Source organism: Trematomus bernacchii, unplaced genomic scaffold (genome assembly GCF_902827165.1).
Source record: "Trematomus bernacchii unplaced genomic scaffold, fTreBer1.1, whole genome shotgun sequence".
NCBI classification, from domain to species: Eukaryota; Metazoa; Chordata; class Actinopteri; order Perciformes; family Nototheniidae; genus Trematomus; species Trematomus bernacchii.
The window spans coordinates 1,954,714-1,971,612 of NW_022987720.1; the positions used below are offsets into that span (position 1 = coordinate 1,954,714).

A 16,899-nucleotide genomic window follows, 5' to 3' on the forward strand; every position below is an offset into this window, starting at 1 on the left:
CGCTGCTTTTGTGGCAGACTACAGCGCCACTTACAGGCCTGGCATATGTACTACAGCGTCTCCAGCGCTTTCGAGCGGCAATGGCCGGCCGTGGCCCAACCCCACATTCCCCTGATAGGTGGAGAGTTGGCCCAATAGCCGTAGCGCCACTTCTGTGACGACATAGAAGTGTTCAAATCTGGATCAGTCTGTATCAGATCCGTTGCAGCTCCTTTTTTAGAGATTTGGGTATGGAGGAAAATAGAGAGGGTTGTGTTTTCTGACACTTGGTGAGTTCCCTGGAACACCGGGGACACATATTCATGTATAAAAGACGTACAAAAGTGCATTTTGCATGATAGGTCCCCTTTAACTGTAAGAACGAGACCATACAAGAAACCACAGCCCAGAGAAGAGACCAAGAATAGAAGCATTTTAACTGATGGAGTATTCCCTATTTTGGATTATAGCTAAATGTGTGGTAACAAAATGTTCCTACTTCCTCATTTGTGACACTTTGTAAATACATTTGACCAATTTATCAATGATTTACTGGAAGATACCCAACCAGAAATGTCACTGTTAACTTTTGATGTTGTAGAAATAAGAGCTGAGTCACTGTTTTTGTTGGAGAACAGGGCACGTTGCTGAGGCCTGAACTCGACCACACCATTAACCCCCTGGAGTGTCAAGACACGGATTCTGACTGTTTGTTGTTGGAAAATAGATTTATAAGGTCAGAGGAACACTTATTAAAAGTGTCCTGGAGCTAAAAATAGAGATTAAACCATAGCTTTCTATGTGGGATATTCATTTGGGGAAAAGCCCCTTGCTTGCAGATTCCTTTTAATTTTGGATTAGGCTAGTGGGCCTTTCATTGAGGATCAAAGGTTGAGGTTTTTTTATATATATTTAAAGCTTTTTGAATTTGTTTAATCAGAATTTTGGGACAGATTTGTTCCAACATGTGGCCAACTTTGTCTGCCATTTCGGGCTTAGTATATCCAATTTTGCTGTTGATGCTGGAACAGATGCCTAAAATATGTTAAGTTGACCTGAAAACAAAAACAATGTGCATGATATGTTAAAAGGTTATGTAGAACTAAGGGGAACTGCAGTCAGGTGATAAATATGGGAGTTTGCCAGTAAATAAAGTAATTCAACCATTAACACATTTTTACTTCTAATTATAGCTGGTAGGCTAGCTAGGCTTTAGTCTTATTAAGGTAAACCACAAGATAAATTAACCCTTATTTTAATATCTAGATTGTTTTTTATTTAAACTCTGTGAAGCATACATTTGGAGATGCAAATCCACTGTATTTACAGATTTTACACAATGTTAATCCCATAACCATTATAACTTAAATCTCATGTTTGCATTTGTGACTACAATAATCTTCTCATTAAAACGAGCCAACACCCATGGTATTCTTCATGAGGAATGCTCACACGAAGTGACAGGAGGCTCTACAGGGGCTCCAGCAGTTGTGGTAAATACTCTTGTTATAAAGCAGCATGGGATCTGTTTAATGACTTAATCAAACAAACAGATCTATTTAATAATTACCTACTTCAAATGAGGCACCATGATTCATTCTGCTGTTTAAAAACTGGATTAATTTACAGTCGGCCAATTAGCAGTCTGCCGAGCTCTGTGAGAACATAGCTTGATTACACAGAGGCTGTGTCAAAAACAATAATTTACTCTACTTATGTACCAAAACAGTGCTGAGACTTTCTCAGAAGCTAACCGAGAATAGTTTGCTTGTGTGATGACGAGAGGATTTGCTCGGTTAGATCATCCTTTTGTTTGAGGCAGACAGTGTCGAGAGCCAAAGCTATTTGAACCCAGGTGTAGTGTTGCAGTCTGCACATGCACTCCTATACCCTCTGCTCCACCCGGACCACAAATACGAGAACTCATTCCAGTTTTTCTACTTTTACAATCATATAAAAAGTAGATCTGTAAAGGAAATGTTTCAAAATCCCAGAGTGGCTTCACAGGCTGGAATGAGCTCCATTTTTCTTGCCAATTTTCCAAGACTCACAAAAATATCCCCCAACTTTGTAGGGCATGTCTGGCATGATTGCTTTGATGAAACTCAGACTGATGTTTCACAGCAGCTTACGTGCATCCAAGCACATGATCAGTCAGAGAGGATCATAATCAGATTAAAACTTCACCTCTTGGGTCAGATTTGGTGTATGAAAGTCATATACAACACAGCACAGCCTCATTTCAAACTGCTTATAATGCAGCAGCGTATATAATAATAAAAAGGCTCATTAATGCTTAGCGCTTTTGAAAGAAAAACAGACATATCAGTGTAAATAGCTGTTATTTAATAACCATGATTTGCTCAACAACTGTAGTTACAGTTCATAATTCCCTGTCTGTGTGGCAGACAGTCGGCAGCAGTACTGCAGTGTAAAGGCACAATGACAGATACATGTAATATCAGGAGACATAACAAAGATGACCTGCAGGAGAAATCATACATTTACATCAGCCATAAGTGGCTTTGTCAAATACATTCCACTCAATCGCTTGGATTGACTGACAATGTTTTGTTTGTACAGCATTTCCTTGGTCAGTTTGAATAAAGCAAAAATATATATATAAGAGTAAACACTGATAAAAAAATGATAGTGTACTGTTAAGTGATACACAAATCTTATGAGAAAAAATTATATATATATCAAAATGTTCCACTCTCACAGCGACACACAAATGTGAAATAAATGATAGTTCTCCTGGTGGATGAAGCTGACTGACCTAATGGTAATACAACAGCACATCGATACAGCCTCAGTCTTTACCTTCTAAAACATGCACACAGTCCTCTGGTGGATCCTCCAGAGGCTTTGAGACGTAAAAAAAAACAGCCAGAAATATTCTCAATCACTGGAGATTTTCACTACAATGCTGACAGCCGTGGCAGATACTGCCAATAAAAAGAGTACAAAATCAAGTGACTTTAAAAATAAATCAGAGGCTCTGAAATCCTCTGAAATGCAAAGATAGCCCACTGACTGCCTAATGTCTGCAGCATAAGTGCATTTGTTGACTTCATGTTTGTTTTCTTCGTGGTGATAGGTTGAGGTTTTCCTTGAGTGCGTGGGGATTATGGAACGTCCTCTTGATAATTAGAGGAAAATACAATAAACTAAAAAAACTCTTAGGTCAGTGCTTCGGACCCTCTTCATCTGATCCGTTCAGCTCATGCCTACTTGTTCACCTCCTCAGTGTCCCCCTGTGTTCTCTGGGTCAGGGGGCCACGCCCTCCTGGTCCATGCTGCAGCCGAGGGCCTCGATGTCGTTGCTGATGTCCGTGATCATGCGGTCCCACTCGTCCCCCTCCGAGGCCTCCTGGCCCTCGTCCGAGGCCACGCTCCCTCCTGCCGCGCCGTTCCCGTTGGTGGTGGAGTCGGAGGCGGAGCTTGCTGTGCGGCGGTAGCGTCCGAAGCTGTCCGTGATGATGCCTCGGCCGTCCTTCACACCGATGGTCTCCAGGAAATTCTCAAAGTGCTGGCTGTCCTTCTCTGGTATGAAGGGGCGCAGGCCTGCAGCGAGAGATTACAAGGCATACGGTTACTGACTGTGGCGGATAAATATGTTTTTTATTTTGATATTTGATAAAAAAGAGCTGCACAATTTCGGAAGAACAAATAATTGCGATTATCTTAACTGATAGAACAGTTGCGATATGCTCAGAAAGCATTTGTTCAAGAGGGAATTATTTATTTTTTAGACAATATTCACATTATGATTTAAAATAATATTAAAAAGGTAAGTGATTTTTGAAAAAGGATCTGTAGCAAACAAGGATTTCTATAAAGCCTGTAGAATAGGAATGTCTCTGCAGAAGATATTGCATCTTGTGATTCCACTTAATTGTGCAGCCCTACTTTAAAACATTTCTGTTGCATTTATTCTGATATAAAACACAGGTGTTTTCTTTTTAAATATTGAGTAAAAAATTGGTGCTACTGGGAGTTTTATCCACATGTTTTTTTACAACATCTCACGATTTCATGTGGGGAGACGAAATTGTGCCGGTTTGACCACAGCAACACGATAGTCTTGTGGCATGATGCCCAACATCATTGTCTCTTAACTAATGGGAGTACAGTGTGGTCGTACCAAGTAAAAGGAACTTCCTGCTGTCCCCGTAGAGTTGCCGCAGGTTAATGCAGAACTCGTGAATGGAGGCACCGTTACGGTATTCATGGAGCAGCGTGGCAAACTGCTGGATCTCCTGTGATGATAGTTTTGTCCGCAGCTAAACAGAAAATAAAAGAGATTAAAATAGACTTATATTAATCACAGTCTCGGAAAATGTTCTCATGTGCAGAAAGGTGTGAAGTTGTCATACTGTGGTCATGTAGTCCTGCAGCAGCTCTGCAGCGGTGGTGCTGAGCTCTCCTTCACTCGCCGTCTTCGTTTGAGGGGAAGCAGGAGTGGAGGCTGATGGGGAGCTTCCTTCTGCCTCCATAGATGCCTGGAAAGGACTGAGAGATCAAATCAAATCAAATCAAATCAAATCAAATCAGGTTTTATTTATATAGCACATTTAAAAGCGATTTTTGGTCGAGCCAAAGTGCTGTACATGTAATAAAAACACATTACTACAAATCACAATAAACGACAATAAATTACAACAGATATATCTTAAAAACAAAATAAAAATAAAACACAGTAGTCGTGCTCCGCTCTAACTAGAAAGCCAGAGAGAAGAAGTGTGTTTTTAGTTTAGATTTAAAAACCCCTAGGGTCTGGGCCGACCTCACATGGAGGGGCAGAGTGTTCCAGAGCCTAGGGCCAGCTGCTGCGAAGGCTCGGTGCCCTCGGGTTTTTAGCCTGGTCTTGGGCACTACCAGCAGCAGCTGGTCAGCAGACCTTAAAGCTCTGGCTGGGGTGTAGCGATGGAGGAGTTCAGCTATATAGGCCGAAGCCAGCCCATTTAGTGCTTTAAAAACAAATAAAAGGATTTTAAAATCAATTCTGAACCGAACTGGAAGCCAGTGCAGTGAGGCCAGAATAGGGGTGATGTGGTCACGCTTTTTGTGGCCAGTCAGCAAACGTGCAGCAGCGTTTTGGACTAGCTGTAAGCGTTTAATTGAGGCCTGGTCCATACCCACATTAGATAATAACAAACGTGTCAAATTCTTTCTGTGTCCAACTGAAAACCTATGATCAAAGTAGGACTCTCAACTGTGTTCTTACAATGTGCCTGCTTCCCCTTCAAAGGACTCTTTAACATCCACTTTGCTTGAAGAATCCTCTGCAAAATAAAAAACAAGTACATAATTAAAAGGATTATTTCTGAATCAACAACACATCAACTTGTTACAGGACAATAACTAGTCCCATTCAGTTTGTTTTTCCTGTTTTCCCCTTACCGCTGTATAGAGAGAGGTGTCTGGTAGGTGTAGTTGCTCCATCAAAAATGGCTCTGTCCAAGAAGTCGATGGTTGACTCCGTGTAAACAATCTGAAAGACCTGGCTGAGCAAGAGACAAAGCTCCTCCGCTGCTGCCTGGAAGACAAACACAGTATCTATAAATGCAACATTCTGCAGGAACAAGTTACGACAGTGCTCCGATACATATTCACAATGTCATCGTTAGCGTCACATCTTGTAACTCAAAATGTAAAACTATACATGTGAGAGAGTTTTCTTGCATAGTTAAAGTTTAATTTAGCTAAGCCATTTTAAACCATTGGGGATTAGCTGCAGTTCACCTTCTGTGCTATGCCACTTTTAAAAGGCTCCATGAGTTTCTCTTTTAATCATTGTTATTGATAGAATTTTCTGCACTTTTACTTGGTGTATTTGTTTGTTGGGGAACCTTCTACAAACAGCCCTGTAGGTGGCTTGGAGCCAAAAATCAATTCACTTTTTAAAGTAGCCTCAGTAAATTGTTGCCACCTGTGAATGTCAGTCATCATTCTCGGTCAGAGCAATACAAAACTGGAACTCTCTACCCACTCAAATCAAAGACATACATACACATACCACCTTCACAGCTCACTTAAAAACATTTTTCACTGAGAACTACACCTGCACACACTAGTCTGTTGAGTATGGCGTGAGTGTTACATGTTGTGTTACATGTTGTTACATGTTGTGATCATGGATGCTGCCCCTCATTTCTGTTATGTGATTGTGATGTGCTATACTGTATGTGACATGTAGTGTATGTAGTAACGCGTGTTGTTTATTATTCTCTTTTATCCTCTCGCCTGCATCTACTTGTCTTTCATCCTTTTTATTTTATTTTATATTTTTTTATAACTAATGCTGTTGATATATTGTGATTTTAAGGGTGTCTCTTACCATCTGGCCGGGGACAACAGCTGGCAATTAGCCATGTCGGCTAAAGCTGCACCATTTACTGTTTTTGTGACAGTTCATCGATGGGGACTGTCCACGACACTATAAATAAATAAACTAAAACTAAACTAAACTAAACTAAACTGTGTAATCTAAATAAACTTGAGGAATGTATTTTCATTTAGCGTAGCCACAGATGCAAAATAATACCTTATTATCAACAGCGAGCACCAGCAGACAGCAGACTTCCACGAGCACAGCCCCACTCTCTGATAAGGAGCTCAAGGTCTGAGACTTGTTAAGATCGGGACACGAGCTGGGACAAGGAGAACCCCCCGACTCCTGGGCTGGAGAGCAAAGAAAAATACGCAGTCAGTCAGAATAATAAAGTCAAATTAGAATTTTCATTTGTTGCAAGTCCAAATATTTCTTCATTATTGGTCCACCCTTTACGTTACGAACTCATTTTTAATTATTTCTAGTTACTCAAGAAAGACATGAGTTAACCACTTGTTTTAATGGGATTTAACATTATCATATCCTCATTATTACTTGTTGACATAAAGAAGACAACAAAATAAACAACCAGATGGACCTGATGTTGATGTGATGTTGGCTACAATTAAAACAAAACATGTTTAAACAGGACTGCAGGTGACTCCTCTGTACTGTACTGACTTATTTTACCACTTCATTTTAACATCTTTAAAATGTAAACAATGTTGTCCACCTGTTTTGATCACCACGAGGTGCAGAGAGTCGTCCCTGATGTAAGACACAGCAGCGATATCATGGATGGGCACTCTCAGGATGATGTCTTCTCCGTCGCGCCGTACTAGCTTTATGTTGTACGCCGACAAGCTCACCACGGCGTCCTGCTCCGATGTCAGCTGGCCCGCCAACTGATGGGACTTCTGAGAATCACAGAGGCGTGAGCAGAGGGTAATTATCCCTGACATGATGGAAATGATAAATGCCATATCTGACTACTTTAATATGCATTCTGTCTTTGCATGAACAGAATTAATCTATTAAAGGAGTTGAATCTAAGAAACAAAACAATTTATTTTGAAATTAGCAAGAGAGAGAACCAACAACTGAACGAAGAAGTGAAATCCTCTTTCTCAGATACTAACCCTTGCAGTGTCAATGAGCTGCAGCACTTCTGTGCGACTTGATGGGTTCAAGTATCCTGGAACTGATGATAGTTGCCCCAAGTACTGGAAAAGAAAGAACAGTCACAAACTTATTGCCATAGCATGGCTTGAATGAATAGTGTTTCAACATGTATTTGTATGAGGTAAGGGAGTTTATATCTCTGCTAGTCACTCACTTTGACTTCCTTCTCAATGTAGTCATTAAGCAGGATGTCAGGGTCTATACGGTGGTCGGGTTGAGAGAGTGAGAAGGTGTGGAGTGCTCTGCGCTCGGTGGCCTTCTCCTGGGCCTTCTTGTCTCTCCCCTTCTCTCCTTTCAGAAAGACTCTCTTGAACGGAGACACGATACCAGGCTGGTGAATAAAGACAAAGAGAGCAGGGTGAGACGTATTAGATGATTCTCACATGCTGCATTCCAAAATGCAGAAGGAAATGCGACTCAATATGTGTGGATATGTAGCATTTCACACTCTCTAAATGATAAACTATTGCCATAATCTGTTTCTATGCAACAGTATGTTATAAATAATACAGGACTATTCATATCCACTACCTAGATATAATGTACATGCAATGGGCTACGCAATTGAAGCTAAAAGTGTAACGTCTGTCAGAAAAACGTCGGTTGAGTGTGGTTCTTTAAAGCCTTGTAATTTATGCTGAGCCTGCTTCCCGTGGCGGAACGGTTGCTGAGAAGTAAGACACAGCAGATGCAAAGCCTGCCCTGTTATCCAATACATGTTACTCAAATGTCAACAATAGCATGTGCACAAGAAAGCTTTGCAAAACTGGAGGTGTTTGCAGTGGAACTTAACATTTCCTCATCACAAATTAGTCACAAAAGAATGAATTTTCTTTAAGATATTTCTGAATATACCACTTAAAAAATAAGTGTGCTGCGAATGTGATTAAATAAAACCTTGATAGAGTTTTTCCATTGCATTATGCCTAATACAATACACCTTTCTAGATTCAAAGCATTACAAAGCCTACCTCGGTCTCCATGAACCCTCTCGCTAGAAGAGTCGCCTAACGCCAAACACACTGCCTGGCCACAGATGCTGCTACGCTCACCGTCTGCACTAGTCACCTGTTGCCTCCCCTCACACAGTGACAGCTGCCAACTGGTGACAGACACACAGGATCAAACATGATGAGGGGCGGGACCCGTCGCAGAGGAAAGGAAGTGTGTCAGCCTCTGGTTTCAGGCACAAGAGCAGGAAGTGGACTAGCCACAACTTCCTATGATGACACGCTCGTTCATATGAATATTGAAGCACTAACTGAACACACTTCTAGTTTTATTTTCACTTAATTATGGACAAAAGAACATGTATAGTGATAATCACTAACTCCAGGATTGTATTGTGAGGTGATGATTGCTGCCTTTGTGCATCACTTACTCAGGACTGTTACTGAAGGTCTACACACATCGATGCTAACCACACGTCACATTTGCAAGGCTGTTTACACTGCAGATTCAATAATACCACAAATGCAGACAATCTGATGAAGTTCGAGCCAAATTGTGGCAAACCATTGAACAGCACAACCTACAACTGGTGCATTATTTATAAGTACGTTGCTCGTGAAGATACGTACATTAACATTTAATAGCTTGTCCTTGGGAAATGGGAGACAAGAGCCACAGTAGTTGACCCAAGGGAATTACTTTAAAATAATGAAATGCCTTTTCTTAAATAAAGTCTGTTACCTACGAGAGGATGATTTGTGGCTTACTTTTGCAGTTATGGCCAGGATTTAAAAAAAAGTTCAGGTGGACTTGAGCAATTTAAGTTTTATTTGTACCCAATATGCACGACATGCATGTTTAGTTTTCTGCGAGGCATTGTGACTGCCTTTCCAGATGTAAGAAGCAGCATGGTTATATATGCCCATTCATTTTTATCAGTTTTTAACTACTTCTGATGGTCTGAAAGCAAGCTAATACAATATGAAAGAGTAGCTAATCATATCCTTACATTTTCCAGATACCTCTGACAGTTTAGCAAAGTGAAAGTAACACTATCAGGACATCACATGAAGGGGTCTGAGCTTTCACTTGTGTCATATTTTAATACTGCTTTTTATATTATCAAGAATACATCTGGGCAAAATGTTGTTCATTATCTCCACCAAGTGGCATATACAGAAACTGTATGCACTGGAGACACCAATCTAAAAGTAAAGAGCATCAACCATTAAAGACAGTACTAAACATGTGGCTTATCCAGTTTCATAGAGCTAAAAACAATACTTTATACTGATATTAGAGGAATAATCCATATTTGGAAACCACAATGCTGCCAGGCAGGCGTTGAAATAGATTTACTTCAAATCTATCTGTTTTGGGGCCACAAGTATTTAGTCATATCAACATTTTCTGAATTGAAGTTTTAAAGATGTGCCTTAATCCAACCACAGGCAGTTTGGGTTGGTTAAAATTGCTGACAAAAACATTTCCTTGCCATAACAAACCCTATTAACATAAGGATATCCATTAATTTCCGTCCAAATTTCCCTTCACATCAAGAGGACATTGAATTGGATGGGAAATAACATGGAAAAGATGATGGACTGACCAGCAGTCATAGCAAAAATGTTAACATAAGACACTTCACTGCTCACTGCATTGCTAAGGTTGTGAGAGCTTGTCAATGTAATGTCCTGCTTAGATTTGGAGGGTTCTGCCCTTCCTCCTGTGAACACAACACGAAGAACAGAGGGAAAATGTCCTTTGTGTCAGATAAAAGAAATGTCAGCTATGTGTCTGAACATACCGATCTGCCTCCACATCAAACGGGATCATTAGGCAGTATGTGTCTGTAGTGTTTGTCTGTGAGAGCTGGGTAAAGGATGCTGGTTCCCCTTAGCATGACTGACACTGATAGCTGCTGCCTCTGACAGCTGTTGAGCACACAGATCCTCTTTGACCCACGCCTACACATAACGACGAGGGTTACTAACTCTGAAAAACACATGGTTGTGCTTTCATTACGTTTAGGGGAATACTCTCTTTGAGCCATAGCCTCACTGTTAACACAACCCAAAACAAACGCACAATTAGCCACAGTAACACACCAGTAGCCGATGTATTCAGGACGTTACTATAAATAGCACATCTGGACTACAAAACTAACAATGCAAAGTCGATATTCAGAGAACTATGAACCAACAACAGATCACGAAGCTCATGTTGATTATAAATTAAGACACTTTACACTGATCTTGTAACACTTCGCTCTGTTTTTTTAGGTTCAATCTGTTGCACATCCTGAAGATAACTTTATGTAACATTCATTCTGTAAGTTACACACTCTACGTATTAAATGAAAAGTCGGGAAAGTGTCAGTGTGTTATCGTGATATGTTGGCCCCTGCTCGCGGACATTGACTCCATATGTATTATAAACTTAGCCAGCAAACAGTTAAGCTAGTCTGGTATGACTAGCTAGTAAGTTAGCATGCTAGCTGGCAAACTTGCAGTAAAAAGTAATGCTAGCTGTGACAATGGCCCGACTTACCTTTTTCACTTTTTTCACATCATCCTCCATTTCTATGTAAAGGTCCTCCTCTTCATATTCAGCTCAGCGTGGGGAGCAAGGTGTGAAAACACATAACTATCTACAGAATATGTTTAACCAGCACTCATCTGAAAGTAGTTAGCTTGCTAGCCTAGCTTAGGCTAGCCTAGCATTGATAAAGTGATGTCCGAATTTGAGCTGATAGCAAAATGTCATTATGATCTGCCTTATTCCGCAAGTGTTAGATTAAACACCGACGTGACACCAGTGTGCGAATGGTGTGCTTCAGTGCCGCGAACACAACTAAAGCAGTAGACTGTTAAGAAAACAAACTCGGATAAAACAGGCAAAACTTTTCAATCGTGCCGCCATTTTGGGCGTTGAACAGTGGTCCAGCATGCTTTGCTTTGCACAAACCAAAACAGCTGCTACTGTTAGTGAGATCACCGCCCAGGCAGTTTGACGAGGCGCTTCTTCAGTATCACTTCACAGGCATCATTTCAGGTAATATAATATATACATTATAATTACAGAAAAGCAATGTATTGAGTGACAGAGATTCACTTCAGACCAAAAAATATGTTTGTTAATTATAGAGCACCTAATGCAGACAGAGTATATATTTGGTGATTGTAGTGCAGCTGCAGACATGGGTTGGCTTTTGCACAGGTGACTACTTTAACTTGTATTAACATTAGCTGTAACGTTGAATACTTTATTTTATAAGGTAAATGCTTTTTTAAAACAACTTTATGGAGATTCACATTTGAGAAGATTTTGAAATGTTGACAGAACTTGACACTTTTGCCTCAATTCTCGTTATTAAATCCACCAAATCTCACTTTTACTTTATTATTTTGAAACTTTTTATACAATATTGTTTTTCAACAGCTGACATTTTCACTTTAAATAACAGGAAAGGCTCTGACTCCTTTCAGTCTTATTGTTAAGGTTAAGTCTAAAATCACAATTGAGCTGTTCAAATGCAGGTGTTTCACTGACTAAGAGACTATAAATATGTTATATGAAAGCAATGTCTGACAGCCTGTTTACGGCTTTTGTTTTATATCCCTATTTTACTAGGACATGATTGTACACGCAGGACTGCAACAGGCTGACTGCAAAAAGCACAGGTGTAATTGATGAAATGGTTAAAAAAACGAGGTTCACCTGGGGGATGCTTAAAAAGGTACCTACTGAAAAAAGGTTTACAAAATAAATAAATGCTGATACAAATGAAACACAATATTTGTAAATGGTTGCAAAGTGGGATATAATAAGCCAACCCTGTCAGGAAAGCTATTTCCTGACTACTCTCTCTGTCTTTCCTTCTTTCCCCCTTTAAACCATCTATGACTCCACTGTAGTAACACTGCTGTGCACCTTTGATAATACAGTACACACACCATACACCATTTAACCTAACATTTGCTCTATTTCTTTTGTTTTGTGTTGTCGTGTGTATTTATTCACATCACCCCAATGTAAGTCGTACCTTTGCTTTGTTTCACTAATACAAATATAAAATCAGTTTCAGCCGTGTTCTTCCTACTCTTTTTACTTCTGACAAAATAAAAAGATAAAAATAACTGCCATTAAAAATATTGATTTGGGATGGTCCTGAAATGTCGCTTTGATGGCTTTTTTTAGGTCATTTGTGATTTAATCAGGTCTGAATAATAACTTTATGTTAAAGGTCTCTTTTCAAATAAAAATAATACACCCTTCTAAATTGGCTCTAAAATTACAACTGCAATTAAGAAAATGTCACCTATATTTGAACTGTTATTCCAATGTGCCAAATATATTCCATAATAATTATTGTTGGTATAGTGAAATAATTAGCAAAAATGATGTGATGTATTGGACTCATGTTAAAAGATCTTAAACAGCTTTAGTCAAACTACGCAGGTGTTTTCACTTATTGTCCCTGATTACACCTTCCTCAGATTGATCGTCATCTCTAAAAATGTTCACTTTCATTATTTTTATTAATGCATCATTCTGTGTTTGGTGTTATCACAGTAATCCCCACCACAACTTCAACCGGAATAAGTATATTCAAATTAAATGAAAACACCTGTGTGAGTGTGGAGGCCTTTTATCTGCTAAATATACCCATCAGAGGCTGCAATGTATCACATTAGAACACAATTAAGGTGTGTAGCTTACATCTTTGCATCTGCCTTCATATGTTGAAATGTGAATTGTGCATGTGAATACAGTACTAAAATGTTTCACTTTTAAATACTATATTTATTTTTCTCTTCTGGGATGAACAGTCTGATATATGAATCTACAGTAAGGCTTAACATTACATTTTCAGCATAATATTTCTCTTTTCATCTAAAAACCAAAACATACAAAAAGAACCGTAGCACCATATGTTATTAATAAAATCATATTGTTCCCAAAAAAAAGGACATCAGTTTTGCTTTTTTTAAAGAACAGGGTTTCCATTAAACAGTGTACTTGCATGTTATATTTAACAACAACAAAGAAACCATTCCTTTTATGTTCTCAGTTACAACATTGGTTGTATGAGTACACTTTCATAAAGATGCTACAGATTGTAGCAAATTTGCTTTCTGACATTGTGCCAACGTTTGGAATACCCTGGAAAAAATAATAATGGTCTAGGGAATATCCTGATTTGTAAAATACACCAACAAGCTAACACAATCTAGAAATTGATTGAATATAAACAAAGCATTATTTCCCAACACCATTTGATAACTATTTCAAAAATCAGCAGCAATTAATATAACAACCATAGTCGCTTAATTGGAATATCAAATCCATGTTAAACAAAAATATTACAGCCAATTCTACAATAACAACAAAAAGTAGATACACACAGATTAAGGACATATAGATGACAGGAATTTACAACACAGCAATCACGTTCTATTTTTTTAACCCAAACTCCAGTAGCATTTGTGATCCTGTTCGTCTGCCATAAAGATGCATTTATCTGCCAGTTTCATTCTCTCTCAGAGAAAAGAAATAAAAACATCCTAGTGCAGATTGAATCATAGTAGACGAAAAACATACTCTATGCTTAAACCAGTATATTAAACATTAAATGCAGAGAGTCACTCGTTTTTTGAGCAAGTTAGGAAATCAAAATGGCACCATTGAGAGTTGAAGTCCGCTGTAAACTATGTGGCTGTAAGGTGCTAGCGCTCGAGCATTTTGAGACTGCAAGTATGTGGGGCGCAGGCCCTCTCAGTCAACTGGAAGGCTATGCTATCAGAAAGCTAAAAAGTGGACTGCAGTCCACAGTAGTAGCACCTTTTTAAATGTATTTATTCAGCACCAGGTTATTAACATAAATCAAAACGGAATCAAAAATAAAAGAAGAAAATGCACCATTTTATCATCTGAACATACTGCTCCAGTGGTCAAAGAGATGGTCATGAGTCATGACACAAAGGTACAGATTAAAACCAAGTCAAACACTACAATGACCTGCTGCTACACATTAATGCAGAAATCAGAGGGTTTGTTGTGCAGTCGAGAGCACTTACATGCTAAATGTTGAGGGTCACCTCACAATGACTTCCAAAGGCATGCTGGGAGGTGGTAGGAAAACAAGAAAATGAGGTTATTTAAAAGTGAAATAGTGATCAGGCCTGTTAATCCTTACATTGTAAGAAAAATGCAACATAAATGTTTTTTTTGCGCATTTTGTCATCATTGACTCTCGTTCAAATCCAACTGCAGGCATTATTGTTTTGGCTAGAGGATGTATTTTTCACACAAGACAAACGACACAGAAACTTTACGTCTTGGCACCACAAATCATTCATCATTGCAAGACAGAAGTAGATGTAAAGGCATAGACAAAAGTACAAAACAATCATTGACCAAATCGCTCGGTACCGTGGCTGGCATCTGTTAAGAGTTTCCATCAAACAGTCCAAAACTAACACTTTAGAGCTCAGTCCAAACTGCTAATTGTAACTTGCTGAATGAACTGGGGCTGTTGTATTTCAGCTTGCTCCAACGTAATATAGATGAGGAACCCTACGTTCAAGTACAGAAGGTGTTCAGTATTGCCTTACTTCTCCTCCCATGTCTTTGACATACCCACCACTTGGTTCTTTCACTCTGTTATTAGTTGTAACACTGTAACGAGGAAACAGTGCAACTGTGGATGTCAACTTGAATGAAATAGTAAGATTAAATGGAGTTGTCAAATGAGGTGACAAAATTGAGAACTTGGCTTGATTTGGTTTGGAGAGACAAACAGGAAGAATATTGTTTGGTGTTATCACCATCTTGATGAGTGGGCTGGCACATGAAACAAGTAAAGAAAAAAATTGGCATTGTTGTTTGCGGGCCTGGCTGCCATGGCTGGATTGAAGCACCCAAAGTAACAAGGCACAACAAGGACTGAGTAGAACAAGCTTGCTGCTCAAACACTCTTGCTGTGTGTTGTGTCTGTTGAAAGATGTGGGCTTGTAACCTGATAGAAACAGGGGATTTATTTGTGACCTTGTTCATATTGTAAAGTGTGGCGGCCAAATATAATATTGTATGGTAACGTTTCCAAATGCAACCCTTGTGTAGCTTAGCTTTTGAAACCTGTGTATAATTAAGGAAAACATTACAAATACTAAATTAAAACCCACTTATTGGGCTTCTAGCTAATTTGTTTAACTATACACAGAATGTGGCAATAATGTGATTGTTCTGTAGAAATAAGTAAAATATACTGCATGTTTCATAAAAATCTAGACTTGTACATTTAGACTCTTCACATACTTAATTAAAATCAACAATGTAATTAACTGTAATTACTTTTATTCATATGACACAGCTAAGCAAGCATAAATACTCTGCATTATACGACATTAAGCACCACAAGATGAAATGCAGCCCAATTGTACATAATCTTGTTTTTTATAATATATACTACCGTCCTCCCACACAAACACACCCGCACAAAAATGAATTAATCACAGTGTATTTGCACCTGATTTGGACTTATGTCCATGTCTGTAAAATGTCAGCAGTGTTTGCCAGGCAGCCAACTACCACAAAAAACTGCCTATCCCCCCACCAATAATAAGAATGAGTAACCATTCCCATTAAAACAAATGTGCAAACCATAATTAAGTGGTGCAATCCCAGCCACATAGTGGTCCAGGATGCAATTTTGTAAGGAAAAAATGGAGGACATGCCTGGGGATGAGAACTGCATTGAGACACCCCTGAGTCAGCTGGTTTAGTGGTCTTGGTTGTTGGTCCTGAGGAACCCCTGTATTGGCTGTTTTGCTTAGTTGTTTTTTTTAAGTCCAACAATATTTTTTTACATGAATTGGCTTGCTATTAACATGGCTGTTAATTCACTACAACAAAGAGAACTACTGGCTACTATGGTAAACAATGAACAACTTGGTTGTTTGCATACTCATGTATATCAAAACATATGGGGTGTTGGATGTTTGCTCCACCCTAGCTGACCCAACAGTTAAATATTACTCAGGGCTGAACATCGCTTTAAGCTGAAGGGTGGCAGACCCTGGATGTTGAAGCTCTTGGTTATGGCAGTGTACCTCATTGCATGTTCTCATGCCAGGATCTCCAGTTGTTCAGCCTCAACCCCGTTGTTCAGTTACCAGAAAGTGTGAGAGTGTGTCATGGGAGTGCACCAAGGCCCAGCAACGCAGGGATTGGGAAGAGGGCAGAGCAGCAACCAAGGGTGGAGCCGAACTTTCGGCGAGAGGACAGAACTGTGGAAAAGGGCTCAGGAGATACACATGCATGCATTACACACCACCACGCAAACACACTTAAATCCCAAACACAAACTGTAGGTTGTACAGCACGTGCTAACAATAAAACACCCATCTTTCTTACACAAGCATACGAAGAGTCATACAGCATAATTC

The 16,899-nt window shown here is 39.3% G+C and overlaps 1 protein-coding gene across 1 annotated transcript; it reads right to left on the reverse strand.

Annotated features, from left to right (window-relative positions):
- Positions 1–2,304: 2,304 nt before the first annotated feature.
- Positions 2,305–11,385, reverse strand: ccm2 (CCM2 scaffold protein). The gene is made up of 10 exons (XM_034143344.1): positions 11,000–11,385; positions 7,653–7,829; positions 7,456–7,539; positions 7,050–7,233; positions 6,530–6,666; positions 5,386–5,521; positions 5,210–5,267; positions 4,359–4,494; positions 4,127–4,265; positions 2,305–3,546 (listed from the first exon to the last, which is right to left on the reverse strand). Exons 1-10 carry the CDS (start codon positions 11,027–11,029, stop codon positions 3,251–3,253), a joined length of 1,377 nt encoding a protein of 458 aa, XP_033999235.1. The 5' UTR covers positions 11,030–11,385; the 3' UTR covers positions 2,305–3,250.
- Between the last annotated feature and the right edge of the window lie 5,514 nt (positions 11,386–16,899).